Raw genomic sequence first — 17516 nt, 5'->3', positions numbered from 1 at the left:
CATCATAATCCATCTTTACTTTTCTTGATATATTATGGCATTAGATAGTATAATTAACATGGAGCAAATACTAGACACAAAGGGACTGACTGAGAAAAGCTACTTAACACATATTGTTTAGTGTGTTAGTTAAAAATTTCAAATAAATTGTCCCCCTGGAATTAAGATTTCATTGTTTGCCAGACCACATACAAGAAAAGTAAGTCAGCATGTCTCTTGCCATTCTTTTTCCCCAAAACATCTCTTCTGAACTCTCCCGACTACCCTATAGAAATGTGTACAGAGACGCTGAGGAGGTAAATTCCAAAATGTATTCAAACATATCTGGTAAAACACATAAGTGAAACATGAGAAGCATGTTCCTCTGACTATTCATTTCAACATAATTTCAGTTATTAAATAATAGATTAGATCAGTCAGAGACAGAGGTACCAGCTAACGCTGGATGGGTCATTCGATTTTGCAAGCAGTACCTATTTGCAAATTTCATTTGGAAAGTCACAATGATAAGTCTATGACAGACACAAAAGACTTTTGCATATTTAATATATTTATCTCAAATGAAACACTCTTAGAATTGATTTTTATAATAAAACATTTGTTTTTAATATTTTTTTATCTTTTTCATGCTAAAACTATTTCTACCAACAGTAAAATGTTCAGAAATTAAAAGTTTATATATTTCACTTAAATTACAATAAAAATTAGCTTAATTACTGTGCACAATTCAGGCTGAACATGCTCACTGAGAAACTTTGTTCACAATCACATTATGGTTAGGTTTACCTCCCCCTGCACTCTAATTTTTGTGTATCTCACAAAACTGTGAGAAAATTAGTTGATACTAAATAAGAGCGGAGACCCTCTACAGAGGCATCACAATTGGTATTTCTATCCCATTAATGAAGGGGTTAAATGAACGTGTTCTTGTGTAATGAACCAAACTCTTCAATAACCAGAGACTACAGACTTGTATACAATTCTCCACAGTGTATATGAATATATTTTAAAACTTTTACCTCCAAATACATCCTTTTCTTTTTTACAACTATTTCACAGATGTTGTTTACAAGAGGGCCTTACAACTTTCACAATGTACGCATTATTGATTCTTGAAATTTTTAGTCTCAATTGTATTCCCAATATCAAACAGAATTTTGGATACACAATATGCTTTTACGCATGATATTAGCATCCAATGTAAATAACTATCCTCGATGTATTCTATTTACAATAGACTTTCATACAGCCAGCAAGGCGGAAAAGGCTGCTATACTGACATGTTGGTATCTACTCTACAGATTAAAAAATATGGTTGCTTCTGTAGCCACTAGTTCACCACTGGAATGTAAGCTGATTACCAGTTCTGACCCACACATAGGAAAGCCTCCTTTTTAGTAAATCACATGCATCAATTAGAAGTGGAGATTCATCAAAGCAGCTGCAGCTGTCCATGCCCAATTAATGAATAATAAATAGAGAAAAAGGTGCTGAGCCTTCAGCCAATTACACTTGTTCTGGTCAGGGTGTGAGGCCAGACTGAATAGTAAATAATGAATCCAGTTACAGTGGCAATAAGAGCACTGTTGAGTCTCCTGAGTTAATTGGTTTAAGCTGCTATTTTTCTCCTTGAGGATGCTGTGACTCAGAGACATACTGAGTGGATGAATAGAACTGAAAAGGAAATATGAGTTGGATGACACTGAATATATGACACTAAGGGCTTAAATATAATATTTGTCCATTTGGTTTACTGAATCATAACAATAAGAAAATAAACATTTTAAATTATAATTTAATGAATAGACATATTGTCCTTTGAAAAAACATATGAGTTCAGCTAATCATAATATATTTGATGAGGAAATAAAGAGATTTTTTTTTATGAATTGAGAAGATTTCTCCAGTTCTTCAAGTAGTTAAAATGTTTTATCTGCTTAGATTTACCCTATGGAAAAACTATAGCATTAATTCCTCAGAGGCAATTTACTCAATATATTAAGAATGTTTTACAGTTAACATGAAAAATAAACATAACATTAGTGGTCAGAAGAAACTTGAAGAAATAATTCTATTCCTTAAAATTAGATCTACTGTAAAGTCTCTGCATATTCTTCTACTATTAATTATGATATATAAAACAGAAGGAAGAAACAGTCTGAAATAAGCAGACTTTGGAGGTAGGGGGAACAGTAAGCAACTGAAACTGTGCAATACACAGAGAAAGATAGCAAGTTAAAAAATACATAGGTGATATTAAAGCAAAAAAACATACATTTTGTAATATGACAAAGTGAATCAAAGACAACTATGAATTTGAAACACATAAAACAACTAAATTAAGTCAAAAATGGATACTGATCACTGCAAGAACTTGTTCATTAAATTTTAAAAGCAAAAAGAGGCATTCCTTAAAGAAAATGTATTGAGGTTGCTGATAAGGATTACAATAACGATTTAATAAGTTGGAATACAGAATCTGAGGGCATCCTCAAAATAAAACTGATGAATTTTTAGTTTGCATGATGGATGAATGCGTGTGAATCACCTATCCCAGTATCTAGGCCTCAATGAGCATGAGAGCCATCACAATATCACAATACAGGTAAGTGTGATGACAAGGCTGAGGACTGGTTTAAACTCTACAAGTAGTATGAAAATTTCAAATTATCAGCATTAGAAAGGGATGTAATACTCTGAACATATATATACATATCTTTTTTATACATAAATATGTAACCCAAATTTTGGGGACTGGCTGATAGGGTATTTTCTCTACTAAGGGACTGTGAAATGGTGTCTTGCCTATGAAAAGCACTATGTGATTTCAGATAGTCTGAAAGTTCAATATAGCACCCGTCCCCCCCACCCCCGGAAACCATATAGTGGTATATATTATATTAGGAAAGGAAAACATTTCAATGGGGCCAATCTATTTCTTAAAAAATTAAAAGCAAAATTTCATATTATCAAGATTATCACAGACAAATATACTTTAAAAAATATTGTCAGGACAAAACAGGTTAAACAAAAAAACTTTGTAAGGTAGAGAGATCAATTATTTTCCCTTGATACCTGAGACAAAGACTGACTAACACCTTACAACTAATATACAGTAAAAAAAAAAAAAAAAAATAGCCTGGACTCCAGGACGCCAAGATCCCACCATACTTAGAAAGAAATGAAAATCTCTCTATGGCCCATAAGACTCTGAATGATCTGTTTCCAGCCTGACTCCTCATCCAGATCTCCTGCCCTGCCTTCCGTTGCTCATTGCCACATTGGACTGTTTTCTGGTCCTTACACACATTACGCTCTTCCTGGTTTAACGTCCTTGGGTCTGCTGTTCCTTTTGTCTGGTAGGTTGTTCCCTGGTCTTTTTTCATAGTATCAGTTCACTCTTCAGATCGCAGTTGAAAAATACTCTCTTGGAGATTCTCCCATCTAAATTATTCCCCATAGAATATTGAAAACATTACGCTTCATTTATTACATTCAGAGCAATGTAGACATTAACTGATTTTTATAGAATTTCACATTAAGTTTTGTCAAACATTTACTGTACATGCAAAATTTAAGTCATATCCTAAGATATATCCCTAGGATATATCTTAACATTGATAGAATTTATGTATCTAGATGGCAGGACATCCCTTTCAAGATAAAGACTATAAAATAATAATTTTGTATAAAATGTCAAAGGAAGGGATAAAGATTGGTTATGTAACTGCTTTGGTGCCATTGACTTTTGTTTCAATTCTGTCTTGTACAGATTGTGCCAACTTAACTTTGGAAGCAATAATTTTACTACTTTTTTTTTAGGTAGCTTTTAAAAATTGGTATTGTAAATGCAACAATGCTCATTAAATGATCAGAGTTCTCTTTCTTAAAATCAGAAATTTGGCATCAACACTTTGATATTCGAAATGGTGTTTAAGGATTTATGGATGCGTAAAAATGCTATCGAGTTTTTTATTTGCCCCATGTTTGCTATCTCACTACACTAAAATATAATCACCACGAGGGCAAGAGGCCTCATTGACATCGTTCAGTTGTGGCCCTAGCACCTAGCAAATCACTTAGAACTGTATCTGCTTGCCCTATCTATAATATTTGTTGAGTGAATAAATAAACTTGAATCACTGTTTCCTAGTCCCCAAACTCATGCTTTTTCTACTTCAGCATGAAGCAAGGACAAACACTGGAAGCAGTCCAGTGAATGGACAGATAGTGCCTCAGTCAGGAATCCAGCTTCTCATTTTCATTTCAACTCTGTGTCTACAGCTCTGTGTGTCCTTGCTATGGCTTCTCAGATTGTTTTTTTTTTTTTTTTTTTTTTTTTAAGGAACAGAGGGTAACAAGATCTGTAAACCTTCTTCTAGCTCTGAAAATTCTCATTCTGAAATCTATGAACTAAAAGCAAATTGTTTCCAAGGCTTTTTTTTTTTTTAAATGCCAAGTAACTGCAAGAACATGTAAATGATGAAAGGCTGGTATAAAGACTCTTTTTGGTAAATATTAGTAAACTTTAATATTTTTCTCATTTCATTTGCTAGAAATGGGTATAACAGTAAGTTCTAATGTTCTCTTCCACCAGTGAATTCCTTTGGAGACCACTGACCAAAAGACTCTTGGTATCCAAACCCCTTGACACTGAGAGTTTACATTTTAATTTAGGGCAATGCATTCAAAGCACAGAGCTATAGATATCAATCAAACAGACAATTTGTAGGTGAACATAGGTTAGAACATTAGTTGGGCTTTTCACCTCCACTTCACGAGTTGAATTATTTTGATTACTTCCCTCAAGTGACAGTCAAGGCCATCTTTCTGAGAAGAACTTAAATAAAAATGAACACACCATGCGTCAGTGGTCTCCAAAGGAATTCACTGGAAGGGTGGAAGAAAACATTAGAACTTACAGTTATACCCATTTCTAGCAAATGAAATAAGAAAAATAATAAAGTTTACTAATATTTACCAAAAAGAGTGACATTAGCATTCCCTCTCCCCGGCCTTACTGTGTGTGAGTTGGTCTCAAGTCATCTGTCATCCTCCAGGTACCACAAGGAGAAAGTGGAAACCCCACATACTGATAATGAGCCACCTACTCCCTTACACAGTCCCTTTCAATGTACTATTCTTCACTTTATATGTAAATTTACTTATTATCTTCTTGGGTTTCACCTACTCCATACGTGCTACCAGCTTTAAAAGATTTCTGAAATTAACAATGATTGAAGTTGAAATTCTAGTAATGGAAGTTGCACTGAACAAGAAGAGAATGACAGAGATGAAGCTTCCATTCCCAGCACTAGCTCTTCTTCAGTCTCATTACCAGATAGAAAAGTGATTCAATTAGTTCAACCGGCAAGTTGGTCAAAAAAGTTAATATTATCAAGAAGACTATCATAAATATGGATTTAAATTTACTATATCGGTAACAATGTCCTGTGTTCATATGGGCTGTTGAGATATTTCCTATGGTATTATGAAGTCATCATAATTAAAGGCATTTAATAACTAAGCATCTAGAAAACAACTATACTTTTTTCTAGTGATTTTTAATGTCAAATGCCACTTAAGCCAATACTTCGTAAAATTTCACTTATCTTAAAAATTTAGAAGTCTCTTGGGAGGTTTCTCAGCATATTAGTTCAGTAGTATATACAGAGAATTTATAAGTAAATATTGTTATATTGAGAGGTGCATATTTTTAACTGGCATGCATGTGCAAGCAAAAAAAAGTTGAAAATACCATTCAGAACAATCCAGTCCCCATATTTCTGTTTACCCAATGCTGTACATAGGGTGAGTTTATAATGCCCACATAATGCCACCGAACTTTCCGAACAGTGAATATTCAGTGAGTTCTAAATAAATACACCATACACTAGCCTCTGGAAAGGAAGAATTGGATGTGGAATCTAAAAGAGAATTATGCATGCCACCACCCCAAAGCAGCTGAGGACCAACGTTTTAACTATCCTTGCAAAAGCAGCACATGCCCAAGCACACAAAGCATTACAAAAATATCAAAATAGACTCAAAAATTTTGGACGAAGGCCCAAAAAACATACGGCGCTATTCCTAGAAGAAATGGAATCTAATCTTATCTTCCTTTTTATTAGTTTTAACAGTTTCCCCCCCCCAAAGAATCCTAATATGGCTATATTTCACACAAGGGTGAATGCATTAATTTTAAGGTCTCCATGGTAAATATCACTAGGAATGATGGAGCAGCTCACTGAAGGTTTATGATTTAAAGTCTAACAATCTTTTTAATCACAGAGATTTTATTTTACCTACTGCAAGTCACTGTCAACTAACAACTGTCGATGAAGCTGGCTGGATAAGTACAAGCCACATACATCAAAATTAAATACGGACAGAATGATGGATAGGTATAATAAATTAAAACTTTAAACCAAAACCATCTTCAAAACTTTTAATCCTTTTTTTTTTTTTTTCTTACGGCACATGGGCCTCTCACTGCTGTGGCCTCTCCCACTGCGGAGCACAGGCTCCGGACGCGCAGGCTCATCGGCCATGGTTCACGGGCCCAGCCGCTCCGCGGCATGTGGGATCCTCCCGGACCGGGGCACAAACCGGTGTCCCCTGCATCGGCAGGCGGACTCTCAACCACTGCGCCACGAGGGGAGCCCCCAAAACTTTTAATCTTAAGCCTTGATTTACAACAGTTCTATCACATGGCCTTCTCCTGTCCCCCATGAGGACCCACGGAATAGGCAGTGTAGCACAGCACAGGGACACACGGCTCCTGCTGTGGATCACACGGACTGCACTGCATTCAGTTCCCTGCACTACCAAATACCACATGTGTGACAGCGGACAAGTCACTTAAGCTCACTAAATTTTACTTGTCTTTTCTGGATATCATTAAAATAATAGTATTGCCACAAAGGGTGAGTGTGAACTTTAAACGATAACATTACTTGCAAAGCATTTACTTTCTAGTATAGAGTAAGTACACATATGTTAATTACTATTATAATCCAATCCAAACATATAGCATTGAAAATATTTACACCACTTATTTTAGATGCACACACACAAAAAAGTAACTCTGATTCTACCATTTACTCTACAGAAGCAATTAATATTCTATCTCTATGCCATCTCCTTTTGAGGATTCAACAACAGTCATTAGCAGAGCCTGAAATAAAGGCTGTATACTATTAGATAGTTTTTTTTAAAAAGCTGCAAAAGAAACCTAGACTTTCTTTCTTTAATAATTAGAACAGAGTCGTCGCTGTCTGATACATATCCCTATTGGTTCATTCTAGAAGCAGACTGATTTATTTCTATAAAATAAAATCATGAATGATTAGGCTTTTAAGAAGACAGTTAGATAGGACATTATGTTGGAATTAATTTTAATGTAGACGAGACTGGTAAGAAAATAAATAGCAACATAAATATGCAAGGGAATTCAGCAGACTAGTCAAATGTCCCAGACAGGTCAAAATTTTAACATGATCAATATAATAAAACGTAGCAAATAAATCAACTGAAGTTATTGACATGGGAATTCTGGGCTGAATTTATTTCATTTGGATTTCAGTCTGAAACATAGGTCTTGGAATTAGGTTAATAAGAGTTTGTAATGATCTGCTTTCTCTTTGCTTGCTTTGGGAATTAAGAAAATAGTGCTGCTTTCTGGCACAACTGAAATCTTCTGGGGAATCTGCTTCACTACATCTTTAGGGAAGTTAAGGATTTATTGGGACAGATGTCTCTAAAAACCTAAACAAGAACCTAAATAAATTTCAAAACTAAAGAGAACCTGAAGGTGGAATTTCATAAATAACTGTTGCATTATTAGCTTTTTCTTCCATTTTATTTTGATATTTAATTATCTTTTCAAACCCAGATATATAAAACCTACAATGATTTCAAGACAAATTTTTGCATTGAGGTCACATTTATTTCTAAACGTTTTCTGAAGATTCTGCTCTGATTTTTACTTTGTTATGCATTTTCTTAAGTTTTTCGCACAAATGTAAGGATATTCATAACAATAAAATGAACGAGTTCAAACTAGTACCCTTCAATTATTGTTAACACATCCACACATATAAACGTGCTCCATTTGGAACTAAAATCACTTCAAATCAATATTAAATGTATTGTAGTAATATTAATAATTATTATTTTTAAAATCATACTCACTAACATTTCTGGATTGCCTACTGTAAAACAGGGAATGTTCTAAATGCTTTATATGTGTTAACTAATTTAATTTTCACAGTAACAGTATGAGGCAGGTATCACTTTACCTTTATTTTTCAGACCAAAGGAGTGAAGCGCAGAGACGTTAGGTGACTCTGCCGATATCACAAAGCTAGAAAATGGCAGAGCTGGGCCTCAGATGCAGGCAGTGGGACTCCAGAGTATAATGTCTTAATCATCAAGCTCTGCTTCTTCCTCCGTATAACAATGTACGCAGCACTTATACATGTATGTCTTGTTATTAATTAGGGATAACAGTTTCCTATGGAAGTATTTAGGAGTGAAATGCCACATCTCTAATTTATCTTAAAATATTTAGCCAACAATACATACAGCAACTATGGAGACTCAGTTTACTGTTCTCTCTTCTTTATATTTAAAATCTTTTTCCTGATAAAAAGTTAAAAACTAATCTTACATAAAACAGTGTACCCACGTTAATGCTGTGGTCTCTCTGGAAATGAAATTCAACAACTTACTTATTCTAATTACATGTATAATTAGACAAAACTTTAGTTTGATGGACTAATAAAATAAGCTTGATTTCATGCTTCACAGAGATTCATAAAAACTTAGATTATCAGATCTCTCCAGACTTGGAACCCAAAATCCTGATGCTTATATTGCCTGTAGTATGGCAAACAAATATTCTAACTCTGCTACTCATTCCCAACTTGAATCAGTTTTAGACACAGGGGAAAGTACATTGTCTGTTGGACTTTACTTAGTTCTCATGACTGAACCAGGGGCTAATGAGAGGAAAGGACAGATGACAGAAGAAGGAAAAAGGTCCACTCCACTCCCATCTTCCGCAGCCTGCCCCGTTGTGTGAACAAAAGGAAACGAATGTCTATATTAAAAAATTACTTCAAATACAGTCCACAGTCAAAGTCAGTCTTGCCATTCCTCTCTTAATATTGTTTCCACTCAACCTTGAAACAAAACAGACATTTTCGTTTCCACCATATTTGCAAAGGGTTTCCTGTTTACTTTGCAAATAAGGCACTACTTTAAAAAGCGAACAATCTTCACAAATGCTATGTAAGCAACAGGGGGACTGAAACACACAAACACCTACCCAATTGAACAAGCATTATCTCAGCAATTACTCTAAATCATTAAACAGAGAAAATGAGTAAGACCCTTACCTCAAGACACTAAAATTTTAATAGAGAAGATTATCCCTGTATAAAAATACCATAGTATAAGATATTACACCACTGAAACCAGAAACGTGTAACAAGTTATTCTGAGCACCCAGGGGAAGGAAATACCCTTTGCTACTTAGGAAAAGCATAGCAGGCTTCAAGAGGAGGTAGTAGTTGAATTAGTTTTTAAAGAGTACTTAGCATCTGATTGGAAAAATTGTAGGATATCAAAATCAGGTAATTAGAGGAGAGAATATGTTAACTTTAACTAGCACAGGGACAGGAATTACTGTCTTAAATTTCCAGCCTGGCTATGTACCTTACACCTTCCATGAGAATTGTGGCTCACCAAATAATTTAGCCAAGTTATACGTGCATTTTTTTTTTTTTTGCGGTACGCGGGCCTCTCACTGTTGTGGCCTCTCCCGTTGCGGAGCACAGGCTCCGGACACGCAGGCTCAGCGGCCATGGCTCACGGGCCCGGCCGCTCCGCGGCATGTGGGATCTTCCCAGACCGAGGCACGAACCCGCGTCCCCTGCATCGGCAGGCGGACTCTCAACCACTGCGCTACCAGGGAAGCCCTTTACGTGCATTTTTTAATTCCAAAGCAAAAATTTGTGTAAATGACTAGAGTCATAATTTTTAAATCATATTACACAATCCTAAGGGACATTGACTTTACCCCTTATTTCAGTTACTGCTTTAGCTAAATCTGCCTGTCACTAGGTATTTATTTTTATACCCAGAAGGTGAATATAAACAGCATCGATCTGAGCAGCACAGATATTATAAAATGTCCCTGAGGGACTCTCTGGTATCAAAGTCCTTGAAAGGCTTACAACCTGACAGCTCCCCACAAACTAGCTAATTCTGACCTAGCTCATAAAAAGTTACACTCCAAAGAGACAGCTGTTGAGCTTCATTGAGAGGTAACTGATGAGATTTAAAAGTACTTTAAATGCTTGTTCTACCTTTAAGTGAGGCCATGTATCATCATTATAATGAACAAAATCAAAAGATTACACTTGACTATGTCATTTTTATATGCAAATCTTAACTTGGTTATGGACCAGCATATTTAACATGGGAGAATAATAGGAACCAGGAGATTCTAAATTGAATCCTGAATCCAACATAAACGAAAGTTATGGACTTTTCGTATGATTTACTTCTATTATGAAAGCTACTTTTTCTTCATTTCCATCTACTCATATCTTCCACACCTTACCCCTGCCCTCACCTTCCTTACATGTTGGTGTGATGAAGATTCTACCCTATACTATCTTAAGGCATTTTTCTTTTCTTTTCTTTTCTTTATGTGTGTGGATGTGTGATGTAGGCAGAGTAAGGCAACAAGGAGCAGTGGAACTGCAGCATCTGGAGAATGCATCACATCCAAAGGCAATCAAACTCCCTTTGTTTCTGTGTCAGCGCACCAAAACACATCTGTAGTTACATCTGGCCTTCCTAGTTCTATAGCTTCACACTTGCTGGGAAGATTTCAGCCACTTGTTTTCAAAGTCCACTCATACATTAAATATAGAACTATTCTAGAAAATAGAAAATTTATTTATATCTCAGATATTTATGTCCCCATTCAAACATATGAGGATAAATTTATTAATTGATAATATTGGTTCAATATTTAGTATTCCAATTAGTTCCTGTGTTCATTAGATATTAGATATTAATGTATGAGATTATAAACTCACATTATATAATCTCCGTTCACCAATTTTTCATAATGAATATGGCTTTGTGGAATTTGAGCAATAAAAATATACAACTAAATTGGAATATAGAAAAGTAAAACAAAGAACAGGGAAGGTAAGCCAATTCAAATCAAAACAAGATGGCATTATGATTATCCAAATACTTGATAAGTAAAACAGCAAGCACTACGTGTATAAAGTTGGAGTATAGCAACCAATTAAATCCGATTATATACAGCAAAACTTTTGGTAAGGATGAATAAGTCTCATCATCCATGTAAGTCCAACTTCATCTGATAAGCAACGATCTTCAAAAAAATCTACAACCACTAAAAATCCTAAGGTGAATATCAAACTTCGACATTTACTTACTTTTCTTAACTTTCTTTCATTCTAAGATAGTGAATATTTCCATTGCAGAAAACAATTTGATTGTAAGGATCAAAACACATGCTTTAAGAAGGACTAAATAATACTCAACACAATGCATAATTTTATAACCATTTTCCTGTATAAGAGAATTTTTTCCTCAGTTCCAAGTTGAAGAATTTGACTATACTTAATTGACAGAAGTCACTCAGATGAGCGGGTAGAGTCTGAGCATTAACTTTAATATGACAAGAAGAGCAAAATTAAGTGCACAAACTGCTAAGTAACTCCTAACTAGTACTCCCCCTATTCTCTCTTCAGTAATGGAGCCCTATATTTTATTTGGGTACATGCTTATCCAAGGGGAAAGAAAATTATGTTCCGTATCTTCTTGCATCTAGGCAAGACTAGTCACTAAGTTGTGGACAACGGGTGCAGATAGAAATGCTGCGTGCAATTTCCAGAACATGCCCTTAAAGGCAAAGGGTGTGTCCTTCAGTGCCAGCTGCCTCCTTCCTGATGTGTAGAATGTAAAAATCATTGTGGATATTGGAGCATCCGTTTTGGACCACAATATGGAAAAGCTACACTGAGGAGAGCAAAAAACATGAGAGAAGGACTGTAGGGCCTGGATGATGGAGAGTTGTTATATTAGGCCTTGTACACAGAATGTGACATGAGAGAGGAATAATCTTTTGTCTTGTCTTAGCACTTTTACTTTAAGTAATAGCCAAACCAATATACTAATCATAAAACATGATTCATTTTTATTCACTATCTAAGGGTTTACAAGAGCAATAGTATTAACATGTCTAAAGGACTGTGAACTTCCCCAATAAAGTTTTAGTGAAGTATAAAATGTATTATCTTACATTTCTTTATAAATTCTCAAAAATTTTATGTGAAATAGTCCAACTCCAGCAAACTTGACAAAGTTAGCAGGATTTCAAGAATATGCAGAACTAAAATGAAATTTATGGATCACCGAGTCAACTGTAGCATGTCTTAGATGAGAGAAAAACAGTTTGAATTTAAATATGTTTTAATGCCTTTAGGCAACTACAGTTTTAAGGCTGGACTGGTGCATGAATCCAACTAAACCTGCTAGGTCAGCTTGTTTGTAAAGCCAATCACCCTAGTATACCTAAGTTTACCCTGGAATTTAATGTAAAACTTTTAATACTCACATCGAGATCATCCTTTGCATTGTAGTACACAACTTCATTGCTCTATAAAAAGAGAAAAAAAAAGAATACTTTAGTGATTTGATTAAAAACATAATAATATACTGGATCAAACAACGAATACATTTTATTCATATTTTAAATAATAAACCTCTCATAGTATTCCTTTTACAATATATTCCACAAAGATCGAAAAGATTAGCCAATATTTTCTAAGAACATATTCAAACCCTATAGCAGTGATATCAGAAAAGCACATCTTGCACTGCGGGAAAACTTCTCAGTATAGGTCTGAGAACAATCTGTGAAGAAAAACATTTTTTAATTCCTAATGCAAAAAGCTTATATATATACACACACACATACACACAAACACACACACCTAAATAATGAAATGATAAATAGAATAATTCAAGAAAAGTGAATACTCTAAGTGGCTGCTTAAGAGTTTGCTGAAACCATGATTTTTAAAAAATATATATCGAATGTTGAAATTATTCTTGAAGAAAGGTATATCTGCACTATACTGGCAGGAATTCCTTCAGGAGACTCAGATAAGGGATTAAGAGTATCTGTGAATTTAGATAGCAAAGAATATCAGATAATCCAACATACTAATGTTCTCATATTCTACCAAAGTATCAAGTGAGTGTTGGCTTTTCAAGAATGAAAGTGTGTGGACATTTCTGCTAGCCATCAACGTTGCTGAATATGCCATAAATATAAAGTACGGACATAAATTGTGTTAGAGAGGAAAAATGGAAAGGAAAAAATGGATAAAACAATTATCAATGAATTTTAAATCCCTATTCTGTCTACAAGGCTAGTTCTATGCAATATAAAAATAATCTGCATATACTGATATCTTTTTTCTTTCTTCTCCTCCTGAACTGTTTGAAGATATGTATTACCCATCTTCTGTACATCTTTAGTAGTAACTTGGGTACCATGTAAAAGTGTATTTTTCTGTGTCTTTTAAACATTTACAGACATGCACAATATAAAATTTTGTTAAAAGAAAACACAATTCACAAAAATGTTTTAAAATCACTTGGGAAAAATAGACTAAATTAGTGCTTCTCAAAGTATGTTCCAAAGAAAATCACTAGTTCTTGAAGATATAGTAGACCTTGTATAGGCAAAAGTATTCTGTGGCCATGATTTTAGAATAAACAATAAAGTTAAAATTGTGTCTTTTCAGCAGGAATTCATACAGCCTCATTGTATGGATGCACATTATAAATCTCCAAGAGGAAAAGAGATCTTGTTTCATTTCCAAATTTTTGCCACAGATTCTGCCCCCGTTTTTTGATTTGAGAAACATACCATGATAATGAAGATCTGTAAAATATAGGTATCTCTGAAGACCAAATAACCAATCCAAAAACTACACAGATAAATATAAGAACATATGATTTGTAATACTGAATGAAATCCATGAGTTTCAATTTATTTCATTTAGAATCATTAAAACTTTTTAAATTGCCATTTAATTTTTTTTTTTTTAAAGAACTAAGTAGCTAGAGAATTTTCACATACATAAAAGTTCTACTTCCTGGAAGATAGTTTTGTAACAAAGTTAAAATACAATGTCAGAACTCATCACATACAGGAAGAAAGAGAATCTTCTGAATTCCCCTGAGATCCAAATCCAATTACCAGTTTATTGATCCCTCATGGAACCCTGTAATTTATACTCAGGAGATAATTTTCAATTTAGAATGTGGATTCCATCAAAAGTTAAAACACTGAATAAGTTTACTTCATTTTAGACATTATGTCTGCCAACTGATTGCTTCCATTTACAGAATTGAAACATGTGGAAAACAAGGTGAAACCACATTAAATTTCAAGCAGTTCAGCAGCATCATTTTCAACATTCATTCAGTACATATTTGTATATATTTCTGCGCCAAAAAAGACACAAAATAAGTTAAATACATCTACCCCTATTTTTAGGTTAAATAACATGTTCAGATGACTATATAAAACAATTTATTTGTCTAGGATTACAATTGGCCCATGGTGCCAGAGCTAATGGACTAAACTGATTAGTCAAATTTTCTTCTTATGTGTGACCCATGGTCACGTTAACAAAGAGAATTTACTTATTAAACCTAAGATGAAGAGTATGACATACAGTGTCAGAACAGGGTAAAGTATGATAAATGCTAGTTTTCACTCAAACTAAGTATTTTGACTCTACTAAGATAAACTGTGATTGAAGTTAAAATAAAAATTAAAATGGAGAAAACCTGTTTATTTGAGAATTTCCAAATGTTTTTTTTTCTTTGTTACTGTATTATATTTTACATAAAGCCCCACTACTTGCCTCTTCTTTTAGAAGGTCTACATTGCTTCTAAAACTGTCATTGCAAATGTGTATTGCTAAGTTTATTTAACTTTTATGCATTTGCACAAAATTTTCTGGACTTTGGAAGACGTATAATTCCAATCCCTGGCTTTTTTAAGCAAACTGGAAACAAAATACATTAGTCATAAAATAATAATGCAGGCCAAACATTGGTACTCCTTGTGACTAGGTATTTTATATTTCTACTTTTAAGAAGCTCTTTGCTTATACAACATCCATTTCTTACATGGTCAAAATATAAATGCAAAGGAAAACAAAAGTGTGTCTTTTTTATAGAAAAACAACATACCTAGGAAGCACTTAATCAAACGTGTGCTTAGACAGGTGGTCATGTTTCAATAGGAGAACACAGGCCTTAGTGGAATGTACAACTGATTACATCCACTGACTTAAAACAAAATTTCTTCCCTCCAATAAATGACATTGCTTTTGACTCAGAAGCTTTTTTTAACCTCATTTTTTATAAATACACTTTCCTTTCTCAATCCTCAGACTGTGCATTGATAGCACGCACATTTCATTATTCCCTTACTCTATCTAGCAGAAAGGCTCAACTGATCAATTTTCATAAAGATAAATCTCTACAGGGCATCAGGATTTGGGGAAACTGTAATTCTGCATTTAATCTGTCAACCTTGTCCACCTACATGGCAGCATGATGCTAAAATAAATGGCAAACATTCATAGGACCTTTAACTTGTATAATTATATAAAGACTTTTTTGTCTCAGTTTGTAGTGGCTTTTGTTTATATAGTTTCAGAATTATTTGGTTCAGTAATAATTTTCAAAGTAGGCTTGAGAAAAATCATAATTTGGTGGTCATAATTCTCTTTCCTATCACATTCATTTAGAGCCATTTCTTCTGCTTTATGGAAATACATATTAGCTCTATTATAAAATATATATGCATATATATATATATATATATTCAGATGTGTGCAGCTACATTAAACTATATCAGTCTGAAATCAAATCATGTAAATCACTGAATCACCAAAATATATCCAGAAACAATCTTAAGAGAATTGGGTTAAAGGACAGCTTTCAGGAATGAAAGACAACTCACACTGAATCAGCCCTACCTCTATGTCCTGATGTTTTTACAGGGATGACTTTTGGCTAAAACTAACTCTATGTTAAAAGAAAATTAGGAGACAATATTGTAGAAAAACAGTTAAATGATCTGACTGGGGCAAGTTAGAGGAGAGGAGGAAGATTATCAGCTGAATTCCTTCTCCCTTTACCCTGCCCCTGCCCCCATCTCACCTAGACTTTGTACAGGGAGGTGCTAGGGGTCTCACGACCAACAGAGGGAGCCACACCCCATTCATTCAACAGTACTCTGGCGCCCTCACTCTGTGCTAAGTGTTGGAGAAACGGAGATGAAGACTATGGACACACTGACCTAAGAGGCAAGTTCTTGCCCTCCTGATTCACACATGACACGATGAGCAGGCAGCTGGGCCAGTTGCCCCAAATCGGCTGTAACTGAAGAAGATCTCTTACTATCCTTGGATGGTAAGACCACATAAGCCAAAACCTTCCCAGGTTTCAAAATAGGCGAGAGTTAAGAATTTCAGATAATTGAGATGTTTCTCCTCTATTGATCAATTCAACGATGTGTGTTTGAAATGTGTGCGTGTGTTTCTTTCTGAATCATTTACCTACCCTATCACTCAAAATTTCCTCAGTCCCTTTTCCAGAAAGTAAATAGTTATATCATTATCATTTAAGACTTTAAAACCATAGCATATAAACTAATTATCGCAGGCACAGATCAAAATTGAGTCATCTTCTTTCCCTACTATCCCTCTAGGTAAACATTTTCATGCAAATTATTAAACAACATCATCTTAGAAGGTATTTTACCTCCAAACACAGAGGTTTTCAGTGCATTATGTGCAGTATGATAGGCTAAAGCTAGCAACAGCCTCAAACGAGATTCATAGATTAGTCAAACCTTTAGAAGGCAATTTTTCATAATTTAAGCACCACTAAATGACAAGAACAAATTGTTTCATTTCTGATTTTTAACCAAGTAGTTTAGTTATTTATTATCTCCTTGAAACAAATTTACCCAAATGGTTCATGCTAATACAATGCTGCTGTTTACTGAAATTTAAAACTCCCTTAGCAAGTTGAGAGATGAATGACTTTAGTTTCCCAGTGCCTACTGGGAGTCAAAAATTAAATCTGGATAAAATAGACCATTCCATCTTAAAAATGTATATTGTGAGTGACAGTCCCTTGCATGCCACTTTCCTGTAAAACGTGGCCTCTGATGAATAGTTTATGTTAAAAATCTGAAGCATAAGTACAAAGCTTCAACCTGGGAGTAAGATGTTGCCAAGGATAAGATTTAAATAGTGGAACTGAGGGCTTCCCTGGTGGCGCAGTGGTTGAGAGTCCGCCTGTCAATGCAGGGGACACAGGTTCGTGCCCCGGTCTGGGAAGATCCCACATGCCGCGGAGCG

General features: G+C 34.7%; 1 protein-coding gene across 4 annotated transcripts in view; it reads right to left on the bottom strand.

Moving 5' to 3' along the window:
• CACNA2D1 (calcium voltage-gated channel auxiliary subunit alpha2delta 1) overlaps positions 1 to 17516 on the bottom strand; it is a 499056-nt gene that overhangs the window by 185976 nt on the left and 295564 nt on the right. For all 4 annotated transcript variants that reach the window (XM_082632141.1, XM_082632142.1, XM_082632144.1 and 1 more), the window contains one exon: positions 12671 to 12712. In XM_082632141.1, coding sequence (XP_082488267.1) covers positions 12671 to 12712 — 42 coding nt within the window. The remainder of the gene's footprint in view (positions 1 to 12670; positions 12713 to 17516) is intronic.

The sequence above is a fragment of the Mesoplodon mirus genome (assembly GCF_964341445.2).
Source record: "Mesoplodon mirus genome assembly, chromosome: 9".
Classification (NCBI taxonomy): domain Eukaryota; kingdom Metazoa; phylum Chordata; class Mammalia; order Artiodactyla; family Ziphiidae; genus Mesoplodon; species Mesoplodon mirus.
This window is presented reverse-complemented; position numbering and strand designations above follow the sequence as displayed.